General features: G+C 33.2%; 1 protein-coding gene across 1 annotated transcript in view; it reads right to left on the reverse strand.

Moving 5' to 3' along the window:
• Positions 1 to 2927: 2927 nt before the first annotated feature.
• LOC139524935 (von Willebrand factor D and EGF domain-containing protein-like) overlaps positions 2928 to 23219 on the reverse strand; it is a 30490-nt gene continuing 10198 nt past the window's right edge. Inside the window, exons 7-12 of the mRNA XM_071320110.1 lie at positions 15386 to 15579; positions 11384 to 11644; positions 4902 to 5129; positions 4425 to 4539; positions 3776 to 3923; positions 2928 to 3019 (exon numbers count right to left, since the gene is read on the reverse strand). Coding sequence (XP_071176211.1) covers positions 2944 to 3019; positions 3776 to 3923; positions 4425 to 4539; positions 4902 to 5129; positions 11384 to 11644; positions 15386 to 15579 — 1022 coding nt within the window. The 3' untranslated portion in view covers positions 2928 to 2943. The remainder of the gene's footprint in view (positions 3020 to 3775; positions 3924 to 4424; positions 4540 to 4901; positions 5130 to 11383; positions 11645 to 15385; positions 15580 to 23219) is intronic.

The following is a 23219-nucleotide window of genomic DNA, read 5'->3' on the forward strand; positions in this document are numbered from 1 at the left end:
TCTGTTTTTGTGTCAATTAAACAATGATTTACCGACTGCCGTTTCTACAAATAACCTATCTTAATAGCAAGTATTGTTTGTGTACGTGTTCATGAACCAAATTACAATAAAAAAAAATAAAAAAATATTTGCATATAAAGTCCTACAAAGTAGCCAATATATGTATCATCTGTTCATGAGGAGTTGGTACCTTTTATGATTGGACTTGTTTATTAATTTGGCAACAATAATATTGGACTTCAAATTACTTGTACCTGTGTTGCTCAGTCTTTCCTTTTTGCACCATCGTCTGTCTGATTTTCTTTTTTTTATGCCATGTCAGTTTATTTTCGACTTTTTTTTTTTTTTTTAATTAAACAATTATAGTTAAGTTTAAAATACAGAGTGATTAAATTAATTCAAATGTACATCTCATACCAATCCCGTTTATATAGAAGTCTTGATTAACAAACAAAGGTGAGTTTTATGGCTTGTGACGAGTTAATTATTAATCCCTGGAAGTGTTGATCCGTATACAAACACCGTTAATAATGTTCCTAATCTGTTGCGTAGGTTTCACCGCCGGTCACTTTGATTTTGTTCTTGTTTAGAAACATGATCTGGTCAACAATTTCAGACGAAAGACTGTTTGACTTTATATTTTTTGTTACAAGTTGTGCACATGAAAACATTCCCTCGGAATGAAAGGACGTTGCTGGTACTACTATAACAAATAGTAGCCTCAAGAATAACATATTTATAATTAGGTCTTTCCACTTTTCTGTGGAAAGGCCTATTGTTTTTCTTCTGACAATTTTTTTTTTCTTCCGCCAAATTTTGTTCTTGCGATAAACATTTGTTTCGCAATATGTCGCTAAGATATTTGGTATATGATATCGAACAGTGTATGCGCTTTCGAAATTTACCCTGCGTAACCGAATACTTTTCTTTGTAGGAGTTATCTCCCCAAACACTGTTTTCCTTGTGTCCACAACTCCTTCGCAACCGTAAAAGATTACGACAAATTTATTTTATAAAATTGCTCGTTATATCCTTCGCATGATTTGTTCAATTTCGACCGAAGCAATATGAACGCTCCATATGAGAGTTATTTCCCTTTTTGTAATTGAAATTTTGAAATGTATTCTAAACTGGAACACCATAAGTGATAGAGACCTAGGATCTTTTGATTTGAGGTCCTTGGTCCAAAAAATGAAAATTAGGTCAAGGTCAAAGGTCAAGGTCATATTCTAATTTTTGAATTTGTCTTATTTTCACTCATTTTCATTAACCTTATAAGATATCGACAAATTATTTTGTATAAATTGTTAGTTGCGACATGTGGTAACTAAATAATTTGAGTTGATAGGGTGCGTAAACAATGAATGGGAGTTTTAGCCCCTATCATATCTAGAATTATGTGTAAAATGATATAACTTATTAACCATACATATTAGAGACCTAGGGTCTTTTGATTTGAGCTCCTCAGTTTGTGACCTTGAAATTGAGGTCAAGGTCATAGGTCAATATGACGTTTCAGATTTTGACCTTTGCTTTAAATTCATATCTATACATCATAAAGCCATATGAACTGACATTTTAGACTGATTTTTAATATTTCAATATCAAAATAGATATTAACTGGTGGAAAGACCTTCAATTGATCTCTGAACAATTGGTTTTTAATCTTTATTGATTTTATTTAGTATTACGAAGGGGGTATTTCAACGGAACTAACGTGAGTGGAATTGTGAAGAAAAAATATCTCAAAATGTATAACAGGCAAACAGTATCCTAGTACTAAAACTGTACTCGAGTACTCGTTGCCATCCCTATTTATAACAGATAGTTGACATTTTCAAGTTAAAAGGTTTTATTAGGGTAAGATACTTTATTTATGTATCAAAATTTGGTAAACGCATACAACTACTATAGTAATGATTGTATTATAAGCACATTCTTGTTAATGAAGTCATTTGATTTTAAAAACACTTACTGTTTATTTTCAATATCTGTGTTTTTGTGTCAGTTTATTTTCGTGGGAGCGGGTTTATGAAGGATTATATTTTTGGTATAATATACCGTATTTCTGACAAAACATGAAATCATCTTTGTATTCTCTAAATTCTTATGAACTAGGAGTACATCATAACCGATGTTTCTTTAATCCTTTGAGTATTTCTCACTGCTCAATCTGTATCATATGTATACCAATAATATCATTAAATCTGAGTGATAATCGAACTAATAAAAATATATGTTATCAGGGTTAAAAAATATTGCAGAAATAAAAATGTTATGGGCAAAGTTAAAAATTATTATTTCAAAAAGGCAATTTAATATATATGGTCAACAACATAAAAGTGTAAATACTCCTACGCTAGAACATGTAAAATATTATTGCGATACAAAGATATAATGAGATTCAAGGTCCGATCACTCACGTATAAATGATCAAATGAAAATAACGGCTTACTGTGTTTAAGGTCAATACTGCCAACTACGAGCGTTTGTTTTGCGGGTAGCAAAATGTCAATGAACTACCTTTCCCATTAAAGCAATGTAATACAATAGTCAGTTATGAGTGGTAGAACTTTACAATCGTATCTTTGTGTAATACTATTTGTCTGTTTTTCTTTTTTATTTCTAGACATGGCGTTGTCAGTTTATTTTTAATTTATGAATTTGACTGTTCCTATGGTATTTTCGCCACTCTTTTAAAATCTATTTTGATCATTTGCGATAATCTGATGAACAAGCACCATGTTTAGTATTATATTGAAAACGAATTTCACATAAAATTTATTGTATGCAGCCTTTAGCGATCCCCTGTTTATGATAGAGTTGAAATAATAAAGAAACTATACCAATGTCAAATCCATTTATAAATATTATCTAGCAGTGAATAAATATATTTTACATCTAAATATAGTAAGATTGTACGAAACTGCATACATATTATTTTCAGTTCTGTGTGTTCGACCGTGGTACCCTTCTCTTGTTGTAAAGATCATCGGATGATACAGTTTTCTTATTAAGACTGAAATATATATTATATATTTTTTTTAAGTATTATCAAAAATGCATATATAGCAAATATAAAATTAAAATAAAACACATTTGGACAGCAGCGTATATTTGAATTTGAAAGGATTTATCTAATTACTACATTTTTTTCCACAGAAACGGGTTTGTTCTAATCATGCATAATATTGTATTTTTATAGTTCTTTAACGCAAGAAGGTTATAGTATTCTCCAGAAACGGTTTTGTTCTGATCATAGATAATATTGTAATTCTATAGTTTTTTAATTAACGACGGTTATAGTATTCCCCAGTAACCAGAGAATATGATGATGAAGTCGCGTCTAAACACGAAAAGCATCAATATAAGAAATGTTAATGCTGAGTAAATGAACTTTGAGTAAAAGGAAATACCAGATTATGTAATAAAAAACGACAAAACAATGTAAAGAAATTCAAACTACCAAAGGACAAAGATCTATAACGAAATATTACACAGAAAAGATAAGGTACACAATTCAAATCAATCAATCATACAACGTTTATAGAGTGTTCTCACGTATGTATATGAACAGATAATGCTTCAGGAGCACCAGCGTTCACGGGCAGTTTTTTGTGAGGTTTGTGTTGCCCAGTCCTGTAGCTTCATATTTTAGTGTTGGTTACTGATTAATTTTAATGTTTTAATTTGACATATTATTTTAGAAATTTCTCTGTTTGACTGCAATAAGGAGTTTTTTTAACAGGATATGCTATGGATTAATGATACTTACAGACTGCTCTTGTGTTGCATATAAGAGTTAGCAATAAAACCAACAATCAAAAGAACAACAAGACTGCCAATAGATCCAATAAGTATCACACCAAGTTTACTCGACGATTCCTTGGCATTATTTGGTCTTGATACTTGTGTTGTGCACACTGTAAAATATATCAATATAATTATTAGCTACTGCAGTAATACTGCGAACAATTAACCCGAGCAATTAATCATATTAAACGGCATTGCTTGTAAAATATAATATAACAATATATATCGCGAAAACGCCGTTCGAACATTATCCTTTTGTTTGTTAAAATTCTATCCAATATATACTTTCGATACACTACAGCTTTGTAATTTATTTGGACTTTTAATTTATCCGATTGGAACTCCCTAATTAGTCTTTTGTATTTAAGAAAAACAAAGATATACTACAATTTTTTTCAAAATCTTAATCGGATTTCCATAAATCTCTTAAATACTCAATTGAAATTCTATGACAAGATACGATCACAATAACATTTTTCCCAAGCTACTGAAAAAAAATTAAAATATACTAGGAACAATCACAAAACCTGAAAGTATCGGTTTTTGTGCATCAAACAATAAAAATAATACAATAAGTCTTGTATAAAAATAATTTTCAACAATATGAATACCTTCATCAGGCTTTGTCCATCCATAACGGTTATGTTCTGTGTTACATAGCAAACATTCATCAGCCGTATTCTTTTCATTATGTTTTACACACATACCATCGACAAAACAATAATTCTGTATATTGATATAGAATATAAAAAGAAATCGACAGGTAGTAAAATACTTCAATTACTAATCTTTGATTTCTAATTTGGTCATTTATTTACTTCTCATAAAATAAGGTTGGAACAACAGTAATGAAAACTCTTAATATTTCAAATATTCGTCAGTGACAAGCTTGACATACAAGAAATAGAAACGTCTAATAAATAGAATTATAAAAGTCAAAATATAGATATATTCTGCCATCAAAGGCTGTAAATTGAACAGGTTAATTTAAGAGGTTTTATACCGGAACTTTCGATAATTCAAATGATACAGGGCTAAAGTAAACAAAAGTGAGACTCATATGTAACTGATTCTGATAAAACTTATACCTCTGAAAGTGTCCAGTTGTACGAGGTTACATCGGGGTCACAAAACAAACATTCTTTGCCAAAAACTATATCGTTTCTGCTAAAATAACGTTCTTCTATGATACAATTCTCACCATCATCCAACGTCCATTCAAATGGAGAAATTGGAGCATTGCAATATAGATTTGTATTTTGTGGATGTGTTTCTTTATTCAAAAAGCACTGATTATCGATAAAGCATGTATCTTCCTACAAAATCAAGAAAAAAAATACTGTAGAAATTCAACTGATAAAGTATTTTATTTTCAATATGTTTCATACGTTAAAAATAATATGAAATCGACCATCAACGCAATAGATAGCTATATACATATATATAGGTGAAAAAAATGATTGCAGATCGAAATTAATATGAAATGACCTCTGTATGCTGACCGTAACTGATTTATGATTTATTGTGTTAAGTACCACATTAGACACAAATAAAGACACATGGCAGTGAAAGCACCGACTGCAGATCATTCTCTATTTATTTAATGTGTTTTATCATTTGATTTTGCCATTTGATTCGCGACTTTCCGTTTTGAATTTTCCTCGGAGTTCAGTAATTTTGTTATTTTAATTTTTAATACCAACCCTACCAATACAGTAGTTAATTGTTGAATTAAAAGCTCTATACCAAATATTTGTCAATAAATGATTGCTGCTAATTTCCAGTGGTAAATATTTCACAGATAGGTAGGACTGATTGTCGTTGCAATGTTGAAATAAAACATGAAGTAAACTTATGATTTGTTATATATAAAATAATTTGGCATAAGGGCAACACGTAAATGCTGTCGTATTTGAAATTAACACCAAAACAAATCATACTACATCGACAGTAGACATGGAACAAACAAAGCAAGTACAGGTTACTCTTTACACAAGTATTCCACATTCCAAACTAAAAGACAAATTGAAAAAGGCGGTATTGCTCTGCTTCATAAAAAAGAATGGACAACGTAGATGTAGATACAAGTATCTTGTCTTAGGGAGGAAAAAATCCTACTTTGTAAAGGATCAGTCTGATTCAAACAAAATTTGTTCTGAAACTGATATTATCAAGATGCTTCATTTCTTGATTGACAACAAATTTGTTACGTTCAGAGGACGTGTTTTTCAACAAACTGTCGGCATTCCAATGGGAACAAACTGTGCCCCTCTACTTGCCGACTTGTTTCTTTATTATTATGAGGCAGATTTAATGCAGTAACTTCTTAGGAAGAAAGACTAGAAGTTAGCAATATCCTTTTCTCTACTTTCCGCTATATAGATGATGTTCTTTCACTAAATAATTCAAAATTTGATGACTATATGGAACGCATCTATCCCATCGAACTAGAGATAAAAGATACTACAGTTACAATTAAGTCAGCTTCATATCTTGACTTACATCTAGAAATTGACAATGAAGGTCGGTTGAAAACAAAACTTTACGACAAAAGAGATGATTTCAGCTTTCAAATTGTGAACTTTCCAACACTCCAGCAGCACTTGCATACGGGGTCTATATCTCATAATTGATACGATATTCCCTAGCTAGCATTTCCTATCATGATTTTCTTGATAGAGGGTTGCTGTTCACAAGGAAGCTAGTAAACCAAGAGTTCCAAATGGTGAAGTTGAAATTATCCCTTCGTAAATTTTACGGACGCCATCACGAGTTTGGTTGACCGTTATGGAATAACCATTTCACAAATGATATCTGATATGTTCCTTACGTCGTGACTACAATTCCCTTCCCTTTCATGAATGTGATCTACCGAATTAGACTGCTTACCGGATGTGTTATCACATAAACAACACGACGGGTGCCACATGTGGAGCAGGATCTGCTTACCCTTTCGGAGCACCTGAGATCACCCCTAGTTTTTGGTCGGGTTCGTGTTGTTTTTTTCTATAGTTTTCTATGTCGTTTCATGTGAACTATTCTTTGTCTGTCTTTTTCATTTTTAGCCTTGGTGTTGTCAGTTTATTTTAGATTTATGAGTTTGACTGTCCCTTTGGTATCTTTCGTTCCTTTTTTATTACCACGGGGTCGATGTCTCTGCTGGTGGACATTTTGTCCCCGAGGGCATCATCTGCCAAGTAGCAAAACTACAATTGCATGAATTTACGAAGATCAAACAGGAAACTGGCTATGACGTCGCCCAGTAAAACAAGAATGTGTCCTCAGTACACGAATGCCCCACTCGCACTATCATTTTCTATGTTCAGTGGACCGTGAAATTGGGGCAAAATCTCTAATTTGGCATTAAAATTAGAAAGATCATATCATAGGGAACATGTGTACCAAGTTTGAAGTCGATTGGACTTCAACTTCATCAAAAACTACCTCGACCAAAAACTTTAACCTGAAGCGGGACAGACGGACGAACGAACGAACGGACGGACGGACGAACGAACGGACGGACGAACGAACGGACGCACAGACCAGAAAACATAATGCCCCTCTACTATCGTAGGTGGGGCATAAAAAGGTCCGAAACAGACATCACCATGGACACGGTGTCGTCTGATACGGCAGGTGTCCCCTCATCACCAGACATGACAAATATCTCAAACATGATTCATTCAGATCATTGTCCTAGTGACAATAGCAATATCACACATATACAGCCATGTTCAGTTCTCATTTAAAGACATTTTGGTTTTTGATGACACAGTACACTGTCGCATCAAAGGCTGCACAACTTTTTAAATTTTAATTACAGATGCTGAATTCACTAGCAATCTGACCAAGAAGTCATCTTTTACCAGAAGTTACGGTGATCTGAATTGTAAATCAATAAATGTCATCTACGGATTAGAGTGCAACCTTTTGGGATTGGTATACGTCGGTGAAACGAAAGTAAGGCTGAACAAACGTATGTTCCGTCATAGATCAGATATTAACCTCAATGCTAACGACATTCTATACCAGCATTTAAATCAGCCTGATCATTTCATCGTTTCTATGACAGTTCGAATTCTCGAAAAGATATACCATAACTCTAACAATCCTAATCTTTCAACGACTTTCCGTAGACAAAAAGAAGACTACTGGATTAATCAATTGGGAACTGCGACAACTTATGGTTGCAATGACAAAAATGATGGTAAAGGTATTATATCGAGTCCTTCGTGTAACTCGGTGAATGTGATGAATATTTTCAACTAGACTCCTCGACAAAGACGCAGTCATGGTCATCGTCAATATACACCATCTTCTCTGCATGATGTCTCTATTATTGACTTGCTGCCATTTATACAAAAGCCGTTAGGTATTCATCACATTTGAACCAAACTTTATTCATTACCCCTTTCAAAACTTCACTCTCTGTTCAATTTATGTTTGCAATCCACTGTTCAAACCCTCATTCAAACCAATACAAACTTGAAACTATAATTTCGGATATTGCAAGTCACAGACTTTTCAAGCCAGTCCGCATTGGAAAAGATGAAAAAGAGAAGAGATTTTTCCTTAATCTTTACGTTTCCAACAAAGGTCTCGATGGCGTCAACTTAAGCAATATCCTTCATCATAAATTAGTTCAAACGAAAATACCTCATTATTTCAAAAACGAACTATAATATAACAATGGCCATTCTCCTGACTTGGTTCAGGACATTTTTAAAGGAAAAAATGGTGGGTTGAACCCGGTTTTGTGGCATGACAAACCTCCCTCTTTAATGGCCAAGTGAAATATTACATTAAAATGGCCACACCACATTACAGTACTACAATATAAATAAATAGGAGAACACAATTGACAAAGAAACACACGAAAAATTTCAATTACAAACACGTTTTGCAGGATCTCGATATTGACGATTTCAAGTCTAAACCTCCTGATTGCATTTGTGCTAGTTCCCAATTTATATATAATCCTGCTGGCCACGTTATTACCGGTGACCTCAACATTGTTAATAACACTTCTCTGCGAAATGTGTTATCCGAAGGTCCGAAATATCGTGAGCCTTAATCCATCCATTGGAAATACAACTTAAAAATTTTGATAGATTCAGTCGAGGATTATGCCAGGCAATGGGCTAATCGCGAGAAGGAAGACGTAGACACTCTTTCCGAATGGATTAAGGCAGTGAGGTCGTTGATACAAATCAGAATTAAGAAACTGAATGGGTATCAATGCCCATGCTTCGTCAATCTTTTAAGACCCAAATGTTGCAAAACACCTATCCTACCTCCATGACAAATATGTTGTTGTCCGCGCTAATAAAGCCCCAAACAACATCGTTTTTGTATGTAAAACTCATGACATTAACTGCTTGATAAACGAATTAGGTATTGACAATTCACCTGGAAACTCAACATATATCCTCACGACACTTACCAAAGAGGAAATCCTGGATAATCATAGGTCTGTTCTATGTTCCTTTGGAATTTCAACCAAAGATGAAGAACTGGATCTTACATCACTGTATTGGATACCTAAACTACATTTGTTCATAAGTGTCCTTACAAACAACGGTATATTGTTGGGTCTTCCAAGTGCTCCACGAAACCTCTTTCTAAATTATTAACATCTATTATATCAGCAATCAAAGTTATTGTGAAGAGGTGGCGTGAATCAGATGTGGATACTTAAAAATTCCAAAGATCTTTTAGAGTACATACAATCTAACTCTCTTTCATCTTGTAACAGTATTAAAACATTTAACTTTTCCCTCTACTTGCCGACTTGTGTCTTCATCATTATGAGGCAGACTTCATTCAGGAACTTCTAAGGAAGAACGACAAGAAGTTAGCAATATCCTTTAATTCTACTTTCCGCTATATAGATGATGTTCTTTCACTAAATAATTCACAATTTAGTGACTATGGGGAACGCATCTATCCCATCGAACTAGCGATAAAGGATACTACAGACCATATGCTCATAGTCTCATATCTTGACTTACATCTAGAAATTAACAATGAAGGTCGGTTGAAAACAAAACTTTACGACAAAAGAGATTATTTCAGCTTTCCAATTGTGAACTTTCCATTTCTAAGTAGCAACATTCCAGCAGCACCTGCATACGGGGTATATATCTCGCAATTGATACGATATTCCTGTGCTTGCATTTCCTATCATGATTTTCTTGATAGAGGGTTTCTGTTCACAAGGAAGCTATTAAATCAAGAGTTCCAAATGGTGAAGTTGAAGTCATCCCTTCGTGATCTACCGAATTAGACTACTTACCGGATTTGTAATCAAATAAACACACGATGGATGCCACATGTGGAGCAGGGTCTGCTTACCCTTCCGGAGCACCTGAGATGACCCTAGTTTTTTGGTGGGGTTCTTGGGGTTTATTCTTTAGTTTTCTATGTTGTTTTATGTGTACTATTGTTTGTCTGTCTTTTTCATTTTTAGCCTTGGCGTTGACAGTTTATTTTAGCTTTATGAGTTTGACTGTCCCTTTGGTATCTTTCGTCCGTCTTTTAAAGTACATAACATGCTGATGTGTTCTCAGATAATTAAGCATAACTCCATGCTAAAATACTCTGCCTGGGCTAGAAATATATGTTGGACAGAAATACTGCACAATAGTGATGTCAGAATACACCTGCTGTGTGCAACAACCTGCTTTTTCTCCCGAGCAGTTCCGGAGCAGTATAGTTTAACCTGATTTCTCACGTTGTACCGCATTGAAAGACACCTAACATGGCATTTATGTGATGTGAGCTGATGAGCAATCACGATTGAAGTTATTCTCGTTAAGGTACAATGGCACCCTATCTACTCAGAAAATTAATATTTGACTCAGATCATAATCATATCAGGGTCGCGTGATGCGAGAAAGGGTCATTGTTTAAAATATATGGAGGTGACAGTGAGGCTGGTGGCTGATCACACAACTGTTTCTTATTATATCTAGTATGGAATATATATGAAGTGAAAAAGAGCTGCACAGCAATCAAAATGGAAGACCTTCTTGTTCAGGTACCATGGCGCACTATCTACACAGAAAATTATTAATTAAAACCAAAACATTATCATGTCTGCGTATCGTGATCCAAGAAATGGTTATTTTAAAAAGTATTTGGAGTTGACAGGAAGCTGATAGGTTATCACACAACTGTTGAATTCTAAATACTACAAGAAAGAAACTGACAAGCATTAAAAAACGGACACGGGCGTCCTAGATCATAAGAAGTTCAAACAAAAAGATTCCAAGACACCCATTACCTCCAACAAAATACCAAATAATAGTTTCAGAATTCGGATAGAAAAATAAAGGAACATTGATTTAACCATATATTCCAAATTTCTAAATTCTAATTTAACAACATTTGGATTTAAAACCTAGGTTACCAAACATAGCTCTAACTTGAAAAAGCACGTATATACATTAGATCTTTCATTTATATAAAAAAATCTTACCTTTATGATTTGAATAACTTATTAATCGTATTACACAGAGGTCCAAGGACCACTCGCTTACCTCAAGGAAATAAAACAGCATTACATTACCTTTAGTACAAACGCCGGCTCAGCAATGGAGCCATTAATTTGTTGACATTTTGAATTAAACACAATCACTCGTTCCAGTTGACTGAATGTCTTGGTATCGTAACCAACACCGATATCAAAGATTTCAACGAAAGGTATGCTGTTACGAATGCTTCTCTTTTGTTTTGGCGTTTTCAAAGGACACTGCACTTCAACCAGGGTTTCAATAGTTCCACTCACTACAGTTGTACCCTTGAATGTTTGGCTACCATCTTGGTTAATCTGATTTAAAATATATGATTTTTTTTCAACATAACAACAGTTACAATTTTGCTTTCTTCTTTTATTTTAGTTAAACTTGATGTGTAGTAAGTAATGATAGAACTTAATTAAAAACAAAATGAAAAGCTAAGAGTTTTAATATGGTTAGATGTAAACAATGGTGTTATCATAGTTTTAACAATATTTCTTGTGGTTATCTTGTGTTAATCTCAAACCTACTTTTGAAATTGCAACATATACATGTCTTTTCAATGTTCCTCGAGGCCAATATATTCGAAAATCAAAATAAATATACAATTGTTGAAGAGAAGATCATCACAATTTACCTAAATAATAACCCAATCCAAACAAGGAATCAGAGCAGCCTGGTACGTGGTATATATATATTCCTTTGTTTTAAAAAAAATCCATTATTTGATAACAGCAAAACAATGTCAAACTTAAACAAATATATTCTGAAGGATTGCACTTTGAATGTGTTTTGTAATTTGGTGTCAATAGTTCATTAAATAAACATTAATAGATAATGAGAGTAAATGATTATTTTCCTTATTTTTTTTTTTTATTTTTTTTTGGCCTAATTGACCTACTGCTAAAACATTAGCAGCTTTTTGTAACTATACAGTTTTTGACAGTTATGGATTTTTTAAATGCATATCAAAAGGTTTTGGTACATTTTATACACGACTTTAATATCTCCAATGTTTTTTTCTAGACTTGAATTGTATGGACGATTTTACATTAAGCTTTTTTTCAGCTGCGACAGTTTCCTGAATGATGAATAATTTTGTTGTTTAAAATCTACTTAGTAGTCGATATGTAAATATAGACAGTCATCATTTCTGTATCAGCAAATTCCATACTTCTGGCTTACTTCAGAGACAGCAGGCATTGATTTTATACTATTTGGTCTCAATTAGTATTGTTTTACATATTTCGTTTGTGTGCTAATGTGTACTTTTGGTTGATTATGTAGCCTTTTCAATAGTCGTCTGGCGCGAAAGGGACGATAACTCAATTTTAGAATTTAATATTTTTGGAGACGGTCAATTTCCGGAATTGCAGGCTTTATCATCACGATTTTTTCTTTGGCCGTCGACGTCATAACTATTGCTGCATTCTTTGACAATAAGGTATATCTAACAAGGCAGTATTATCAAATGTATTGTAGACCCCAAGGGTGACTGGGGAATAGAAATATGGTCACTTGGTCTTCTTCCGACCGGCAGTAAAACGCTTGCCGAAGTGGGGCGTCCGTTTGGCTGTACGTGATGTATCAAGTTCGCAGTCACGTTCGGTCAGATTGGGGACGTTAAATCCGCGTGTAAGTAGAGTGCCACGTTCTTTGCACGTTAAGAACCCTTGCAACAACTCTTTGAGGGGTCCGTAGGTGGCCTGTTGCAAGGCAAAATGTCTGTCCCTATCCAATATACCCTCATTTACAAGAAGCATTCCAAATTTTCCCGACCATCATCCCAGATGGCCTCTTATAATTCAAGACCTACCTATAGTATTTATTGTGAACTTGTTCTCGTCCTGAATATGCATGAAATATTTGCCACTGGACGTTAAGCAACCAACAATCAATCAATCAATGTATTATCGTGGTATCAATATATGTTAATAATGCTAAATACCTGAATTAATTGTAATTTTTGTAAGGACAATTCATCATTTCCTCTGAAAACATGATTTTGTAAAATATCACTTATCGGCATCTCCGGGCGGCAAACCAGATCAATTGCCTGATGATCTTTACTACAGCATTCTGATTGTTATTAATTGCTACATATTACCGTTTTTTGTAAATCCATATTTGTTTACATTATCAACAAATGTGAGTAACATTCAAGGTCGAGTTGTCGTTCGTAGTGTATAGTGTGTTCCAAACCATTGTTTGTTTCTGGTACAGTTTGGCAGTTGTTTATCAATATAATAAAGTTGTAGCAACTAAATACATTTGGCAGACAAGATTGTCATGTAATTGTTATTTCCCTTGTTTAAAAATAGGAATTGCGTGTTCCTATGGTTAACATTACATGACACTATTCAGTACATATTTGTTAAATCGAATAAATATTGCTGCCTTGAATTCATTTGTTAAAGATAATTATCTATGTTCTAAAATTCAACATTTGCATCGTTGCTTATCATTTATAACCTTTGTTGAAAGACTTTTAATCATTTTATATAAATTGTTTGGAAATATCTTGTTGATTGAAAGCATTTTAATGGCGCTATACAGATCTGCCTAGGCTAAAGCTGTATAAAGTTGTTGTTGACAACAATCAATGATTGAGATGTCTGTAGACTGACGTTCAGTCTGACCATGGGAAGCTGTGCTCTGTCGGATGTGTTCTTAATTAGTGAAGTCATTAATTGCTACCTTTCTACTTTTGGTCTACATAATAAAAATTGTACTTATTGAATAAATTACATATCGTTTTCATTTTTTTTAATTTCGATATCTCTATTACATTCGGCATCCATCGTCTTTTTATTTATCAGTTTTCAAATTATACCAATCTGTGGTCTTCATCCCCTGCATAATTGATCCTTTTACACCCATGTAAGACCCCACTACCTTATTTCTTTGATTGCTCTCTGTTATTTGGTGGACAGGGGGATTGATTTCCATTTCCTTCCCCAAGCTCCTTAGTCAATCCGTATTCTGTTCCTCTGCTCTCCTATTTTTTCATCAACATGAATTATCTCTGTTTTTAAAAACAACACTTTTCTCACAATTAAAACCTTCAGCCTCAAGCTTTCATCCATCACATTCTCATTTCTAGTCTTCTCATTCCATATTTCCCATTCCCCCTTATTAGAGTCACAATGACTCGCACACATTAACAATCCATCATTCGGTGACAAATTATATTATACTACCTGATTTGTTTTCTTATTTGCTTTAATAATAAACATTTTTTTACACATCTCGTTTTTAACTCCCATGCATATTTTTAACTATCAACTATTTGGTCTCAACGCACACAATTCAAACTATCTATTCACAAAACCACAAAGATTACATAGCAAATACATATTCCGGGTTTTTATTAAAGTTTACTTTGCGAGCCCAAAGTGAGGAATTAATCATAAAACATGTGTAAGCAAAATAAATATCTGGAAGATGTTTGGAAAATAGACTATAGTTTATAGTTTATCTCTCCTGGGATTTAAACACATTGGGATTGAGATTGAATTGTCTCCCTTTGATAACAGCCAGTACCAAAGCACGATTGTTTGTTTAGTGATTTTTCATTGATTAACAATAGTTAAATAAAGGAAAAGAATAATACTTTCGATAATACTTTCAATTTCGAGGTCTCATAAAGGCTTATTCAACTATTATTGTAATTTTGCATTAAAAACACAAATTTAGATGAAAAGGCTACATTATGAACATTTTCTTTTAAATTCGATACACATGATAAGAATAAATATTTCTATGTACTAACAAATTAGGCATAGCCCCGCCATGTATTTAGTTAACTGGCACCATCCATTTCACGTATACCCGTCTTATAGGGAATATCTTGATTGCAGAACTTAAAAAGTTTTTTTGTATTAAGGTATATTCAGGGAGTAATGTATGGTAGATCATGTTGACGATTGTTTGTGTGTTTCATTTGTTGTCTCATAAAGATTTTCACCAAGAGTTAGTTCTTTTCATCCAAAGCTTGAATGAGTGAGACTTAACATAAAACTTGGCTACTTGCTTTTGATATGAATACTTACAGTATATTTAGATAATTTACAGGACAGTTCATTACTTTCTTCTATTCTATTTCCAACAATAAATGCTGTATCACAATTAGTTTCATTTATATCACATATACTATTTCCTCTAACTCCGTATATATCTGGTGGTACTGTCTTTTTCATAGAACAATCATGTGACATAAATCCTTCTTTGCAAACACATGCACCGGCTATAAAAATCACCAATTTTGTCAGTACGTTCAACAGACTTTCGATGGATGATAATTTAGTCTAAGATGAATGTTTTTTATTAGTTGTTAGTGGCTTTGAATTAGCCGTCAGTAACAAGTTCCCGGTCACTCTGTGTTGTTGGTAGTTCAGCCTTTTTAAACTGTTTTTTTATAGTTCGTTCTTATGTTGTACTGTTACACCACTGTCTTAGGTTAGTTGTAAGTTTTGGATCCCGCAACATTCTGTATGTATGTACTTGTTCCAAGTAAGAGCATGTTTTTCAGTGGTTGTCGTATGTAGCTGTGTTACATATTCATAATTTGTGCATTGTGTTTTGTATATAAATTGATTGTTAGTTTTCTCGTTTAAATTGTTTTACATTTGTCATTTCAGGGTCATTTATTGCTGACTATGATGTATGGGCTTTGTTCATTATTGAATGCCGTACAGTGACCTATAGTTGTTAATTTGTATCATTTTATCTGTTCTGTAGAGTTGTCTCGTGTCAATCACACCACATCTGCTTTTGTATAAATAATTGCAGGGATTTAAAAATGAATGAACTACATCTATAGTATGACAAAATGAAATTAATATTTGATGTTTTTCAACCTGTACCTCTTATTCCGCAATATGTAATCAATCGAGTAACAATATACATAAAATATAGGATAAACACGAAAATAGAAATAAAGTAATCTCAGATAATTTACGAACAAAAAAATCCACGAAAGACATATGCCATTGAAGCAGAGCTGTGCATTTGGAACACGTATAAAAACAAAAATTCAATACTTTGTCCCAATTTAAAGAACAAGGCAGGATAAACAGAACGTCGGACTGCTTAAAAGGTTTGTGTACACGACATACAACGTATGACTGTTGTAGGTCATTGAGTTGATGATTGATACAACTCTTGTAATCAATACACATTAACTACAAAGTATAATACACAAAAAATGTGAACAATAAGGAATGTGTACACGACAGACAACGTATGACTGTTGTAGGTCATTGAGTTGATGATTGACACAACTCTTGTAATCAATACACATTAACTACAAAGTATAATACACAAAAAATGTGAACAATAAGGAATGTGTACACGACAGACAACGTATGACTGTTGAAGGTCATTGAGTTGATGATTGACACAACTCTTGTAATCAATACACATTAACTACAAAGTATAATACACAAAAAATGTGAACAATAAGGAATGTGTACACGACAGACAACGTATGACTGTTGTAGGTCATTGAGTTGATGATTGACACAACTCTTGTAATCAATACACATTAACTACAAAGTATAATACACAAAAAATGTGAACAATAAGGAATGTGTACACGACAGACAACGTATGACTGTTGTAGGTCATTGAGTTGATGATTGACACAACTCTTGTAATCAATACACATTAACTGCAAAGTATAATACACAAAAAATGTGAACAATAAGGAATGTGTACACGACAGACAACGTATGACTGTTGTAGGTCATTGAGTTGATGATTGACACAACTCTTGTAATCAATACACATTAACTACAAAGTATAATACACAAAAAATGTGAACAATAAGGCATGTGTACACGACAGACAACGTATGACTGTTGTAGGTCATTGAGTTGATGATTGACACAACTCTTGTAATCAATACACATTAACTACAAAGTATAATACACAAAAAATGTGAACAATAAGGAATGTGTACACGACAGACAACGTATGACTGTTGTAGGTCATTGAGTTGATGATTGACACAACTCTTGTAATCAATATACATTAACTACAAAGTATAATACACAAAAAATGTGAACAATAAGGAATGTGTACACGACAGACAACGTATGACTGTTGTAGGTCATTGAGTTGATGATTGACACAACTCTTGTAATCAATACACATTAACTACAAAGTATAATACGCAAAAAATGTGAACAATAAGGCATGTGTACATACAGACAACGTATGACTGTTGTAGGTCATTGAGTTGATGATTGACACAACTCTTGTAATCAATATACATTAACTACAAAGTATAACACACAAAAAATGTGAACAATAAGGAATGTGTACGCGACAGACAACGTATGACTGTTGTAGGTCATTGAGTTGATGATTGACACAACTCTTGTAATCAATACACATTAACTACAAAGTATAATACACAAAAAATGTGAACAATAAGGAATGTGTACACGACAGACAACGTATGACTGTTGTAGGTCATTGAGTTGATGATTGACACAACTCTTGTAATCAATACACATTAACTACAAAGTATAATACACAAAAAATGTGAACAATAAGGAATGTGTACACGACAGACAACGTATGACTGTTGTAGGTCATTGAGTTGATGATTGACACAACTCTTGTAATCAATACACATTAACTACAAAGTATAATACACAAAAAATGTGAACAATAAGGAATGTGTACACGACAGACAACGTATGACTGTTGAAGGTCATTGAGTTGATGATTGACACAACTCTTGTAATCAATACACATTAACTACAAAGTATAATACACAAAAAATGTGAACAATAAGGAATGTGTACACGACAGACAACGTATGACTGTTGTAGGTCATTGAGTTGATGATTGACACAACTCTTGTAATCAATTCACATTAACTACAAAGTATAATACACAAAAAATGTGAACAATAAGGAATGTGTACACGACAGACAACGTATGACTGTTGTAGGTCATTGAGTTGATGATTGACACAACTCTTGTAATCAATACACATTAACTGCAAAGTATAATACACAAAAAATGTGAACAATAAGGAATGTGTACACGACAGACAACGTATGACTGTTGTAGGTCATTGAGTTGATGATTGACACAACTCTTGTAATCAATACACATTAACTACAAAGTATAATACACAAAAAATGTGAACAATAAGGCATGTGTACACGACAGACAACGTATGACTGTTGTAGGTCATTGAGTTGATGATTGACACAACTCTTGTAATCAATACACATTAACTACAAAGTATAATACACAAAAAATGTGAACAATAAGGAATGTGTACACGACAGACAACGTATGACTGTTGTAGGTCATTGAGTTGATGATTGACACAACTCTTGTAATCAATACACATTAACTACAAAGTATAATACACAAAAAATGTGAACAATAAGGAATGTGTACACGACAGACAACGTATGACTGTTGTAGGTCATTGAGTTGATGATTGACACAACTCTTGTAATCAATACACATTAACTGCAAAGTATAATACACAAAAAATGTGAACAATAAGGAATGTGTACACGACAGACAACGTATGACTGTTGTAGGTCATTGAGTTGATGATTGACACAACTCTTGTAATCAATACACATTAACTACAAAGTATAATACACAAAAAATGTGAACAATAAGGCATGTGTACACGACAGACAACGTATGACTGTTGTAGGTCATTGAGTTGATGATTGACACAACTCTTGTAATCAATACACATTAACTACAAAGTATAATACACAAAAAATGTGAACAATAAGGAATGTGTACACGACAGACAACGTATGACTGTTGTAGGTCATTGAGTTGATGATTGACACAACTCTTGTAATCAATATACATTAACTACAAAGTATAATACACAAAAAATGTGAACAATAAGGAATGTGTACACGACAGACAACGTATGACTGTTGTAGGTCATTGAGTTGATGATTGACACAACTCTTGTAATCAATACACATTAACTACAAAGTATAATACGCAAAAAATGTGAACAATAAGGCATGTGTACATACAGACAACGTATGACTGTTGTAGGTCATTGAGTTGATGATTGACACAACTCTTGTAATCAATATACATTAACTACAAAGTATAACACACAAAAAATGTGAACAATAAGGAATGTGTACGCGACAGACAACGTATGACTGTTGTAGGTCATTGAGTTGATGATTGACACAACTCTTGTAATCAATACACATTAACTACAAAGTATAATACACAAAAAATGTGAACAATAAGGAATGTGTACACGACAGACAACGTATGACTGTTGTAGGTCATTGAGTTGATGATTGACACAACTCTTGTAATCAATACACATTAACTACAAAGTATAATACACAAAAAATGTGAACAATAAGGAATGTGTACACGACAGACAACGTATGACTGTTGTAGGTCATTGAGTTGATGATTGACACAACTCTTGTAATCAATACACATTAACTACAAAGTATAATACACAAAAAATGTGAACAATAAGGAATGTGTACACGACAGACAACGTATGACTGTTGAAGGTCATTGAGTTGATGATTGACACAACTCTTGTAATCAATACACATTAACTACAAAGTATAATACACAAAAAATGTGAACAATAAGGAATGTGTACACGACAGACAACGTATGACTGTTGTAGGTCATTGAGTTGATGATTGACACAACTCTTGTAATCAATTCACATTAACTACAAAGTATAATACACAAAAAATGTGAACAATAAGGAATGTGTACACGACAGACAACGTATGACTGTTGTAGGTCATTGAGTTGATGATTGACACAACTCTTGTAATCAATACACATTAACTGCAAAGTATAATACACAAAAAATGTGAACAATAAGGAATGTGTACACGACAGACAACGTATGACTGTTGTAGGTCATTGAGTTGATGATTGACACAACTCTTGTAATCAATACACATTAACTACAAAGTATAATACACAAAAAATGTGAACAATAAGGCATGTGTACACGACAGACAACGTATGACTGTTGTAGGTCATTGAGTTGATGATTGACACAACTCTTGTAATCAATACACATTAACTACAAAGTATAATACACAAAAAATGTGAACAATAAGGAATGTGTACACGACAGACAACGTATGACTGTTGTAGGTCATTGAGTTGATGATTGACACAACTCTTGTAATCAATATACATTAACTACAAAGTATAATACACAAAAAATGTGAACAATAAGGCATGTGTACATACAGACAACGTATGACTGTTGTAGGTCATTGAGTTGATGATTGACACAACTCTTGTAATCAATATACATTAACTACAAAGTATAACACACAAAAAATGTGAACAATAAGGAATGTGTACGCGACAGACAACGTATGACTGTTGTAGGTCATTGAGTTGATGATTGACACAACTCTTGTAATCAATACACATTAACTACAAAGTATAATACACAAAAAATGTGAACAATAAGGAATGTGTACACGACAGACAACGTATGACTGTTGTAGGTCATTGAGTTGATGATTTACACAACTCTTGTAATCAATACACATTAACTACAAAGTATAATACACAAAAAATGTGAACAATAAGGCATGTGTACATACAGACAACGTATGACTGTTGTAGGTCATTGAGTTGATGATTGACACAACTCTTGTAATCAATACACATTAACTACAAAGTATAATACACAAAAAATGTGAACAATAAGGAATGTGTACACGACAGACAACGTATGACTGTTGTAGGTCATTGAGCTGATGATTGACACAACTCTTGTAATCAATACACATTAACTACAAAGTATAATACACAAAAAATGTGAACAATAAGGAATGTGTACACGACAGACAACGTATGACTGTTGTAGGTCATTGAGTTGATGATTGACACAACTCTTGTAATCAATATACATTAACTACAAAGTATAATACACAAAAAATGTGAACAATAAGGAATGTGTACACGACAGACAACGTATGACTGTTGTAGGTCATTGAGTTGATGATTGACACAACTCTTGTAATCAATACACATTAACTACAAAGTATAATACACAAAAAATGTGAACAATAAGGAATGTGTACACGACAGACAACGTATGACTGTTGTAGGTCATTGAGTTGATGATTGACACAACTCTTGTAATCAATACACATTAACTACAAAGTATAATACACAAAAAATGTGAACAATAAGGCATGTGTACACGACAGACAACGTATGACTGTTGTAGGTCATTGAGTTGATGATTGACACATTTCTTGTAATCAATATACATTAACTACAAAGTATAATACACAAAAAATGTGAACAATAAGGCATGTGTACACAACAGACAACGTATGACTGTTGTAGGTCATTGAGTTGATGATTGACACAACTCTTGTAATCAATACACATTAACTACAAAGTATAATACACAAAAAATGTGAACAATAAGGCATGTGTACATACAGACAACGTATGACTGTTGTAGGTCATTGAGTTGATGATTGACACAACTCTTGTAATCAATATACATTAACTACAAAGTATAATACACAAAAAATGTGAACAATAAGGAATGTGTACACGACAGACAACGTATGACTGTTGTAGGTCATTGAGTTGATGATTGACACAACTCTTGTAATCAATACACATTAACTACAAAGTATAATACACAAAAAATGTGAACAATAAGGCATGTGTACATACAGACAACGTATGACTGTTGTAGGTCATTGAGTTGATGATTGACACAACTCTTGTAATCAATATACATTAACTACAAAGTATAATACACAAAAAATGTGAACAATAAGGAATGTGTACACGACAGACAACGTATGACTGTTGTAGGTCATTGAGTTGATGATTGACACAACTCTTGTAATCAATATACATTAACTACAAAGTATAATACACAAAAAATGTGAACAATAAGGAATGTGTACACGACAGACAACGTATGACTGTTGTAGGTCATTGAGTTGATGATTGACACAACTCTTGTAATCAATATACATTAACTACAAAGTATAACACACAAAAAATGTGAACAATAAGGAATGTGTACGCGACAGACAACGTATGACTGTTGTAGGTCATTGAGTTGATGATTGACACAACTCTTGTAATCAATACACATTAACTACAAAGTATAATACACAAAAAATGTGAACAATAAGGAATGTGTACACGACAGACAACGTATGACTGTTGTAGGTCATTGAGTTGATGATTTACACAACTCTTGTAATCAATACACATTAACTACAAAGTATAATACACAAAAAATGTGAACAATAAGGCATGTGTACATACAGACAACGTATGACTGTTGTAGGTCATTGAGTTGATGATTGACACAACTCTTGTAATCAATACACATTAACTACAAAGTATAATACACAAAAAATGTGAACAATAAGGAATGTGTACACGACAGACAACGTATGACTGTTGTAGGTCATTGAGCTGATGATTGACACAACTCTTGTAATCAATACACATTAACTACAAAGTATAATACACAAAAAATGTGAACAATAAGGAATGTGTACACGACAGACAACGTATGACTGTTGTAGGTCATTGAGTTGATGATTGACACAACTCTTGTAATCAATATACATTAACTACAAAGTATAATACACAAAAAATGTGAACAATAAGGAATGTGTACACGACAGACAACGTATGACTGTTGTAGGTCATTGAGTTGATGATTGACACAACTCTTGTAATCAATACACATTAACTACAAAGTATAATACACAAAAAATGTGAACAATAAGGAATGTGTACACGACAGACAACGTATGACTGTTGTAGGTCATTGAGTTGATGATTGACACAACTCTTGTAATCAATACACATTAA

Source organism: Mytilus edulis, chromosome 5 (genome assembly GCF_963676685.1).
Source record: "Mytilus edulis chromosome 5, xbMytEdul2.2, whole genome shotgun sequence".
Classification (NCBI taxonomy): Eukaryota; Metazoa; Mollusca; class Bivalvia; order Mytilida; family Mytilidae; genus Mytilus; species Mytilus edulis.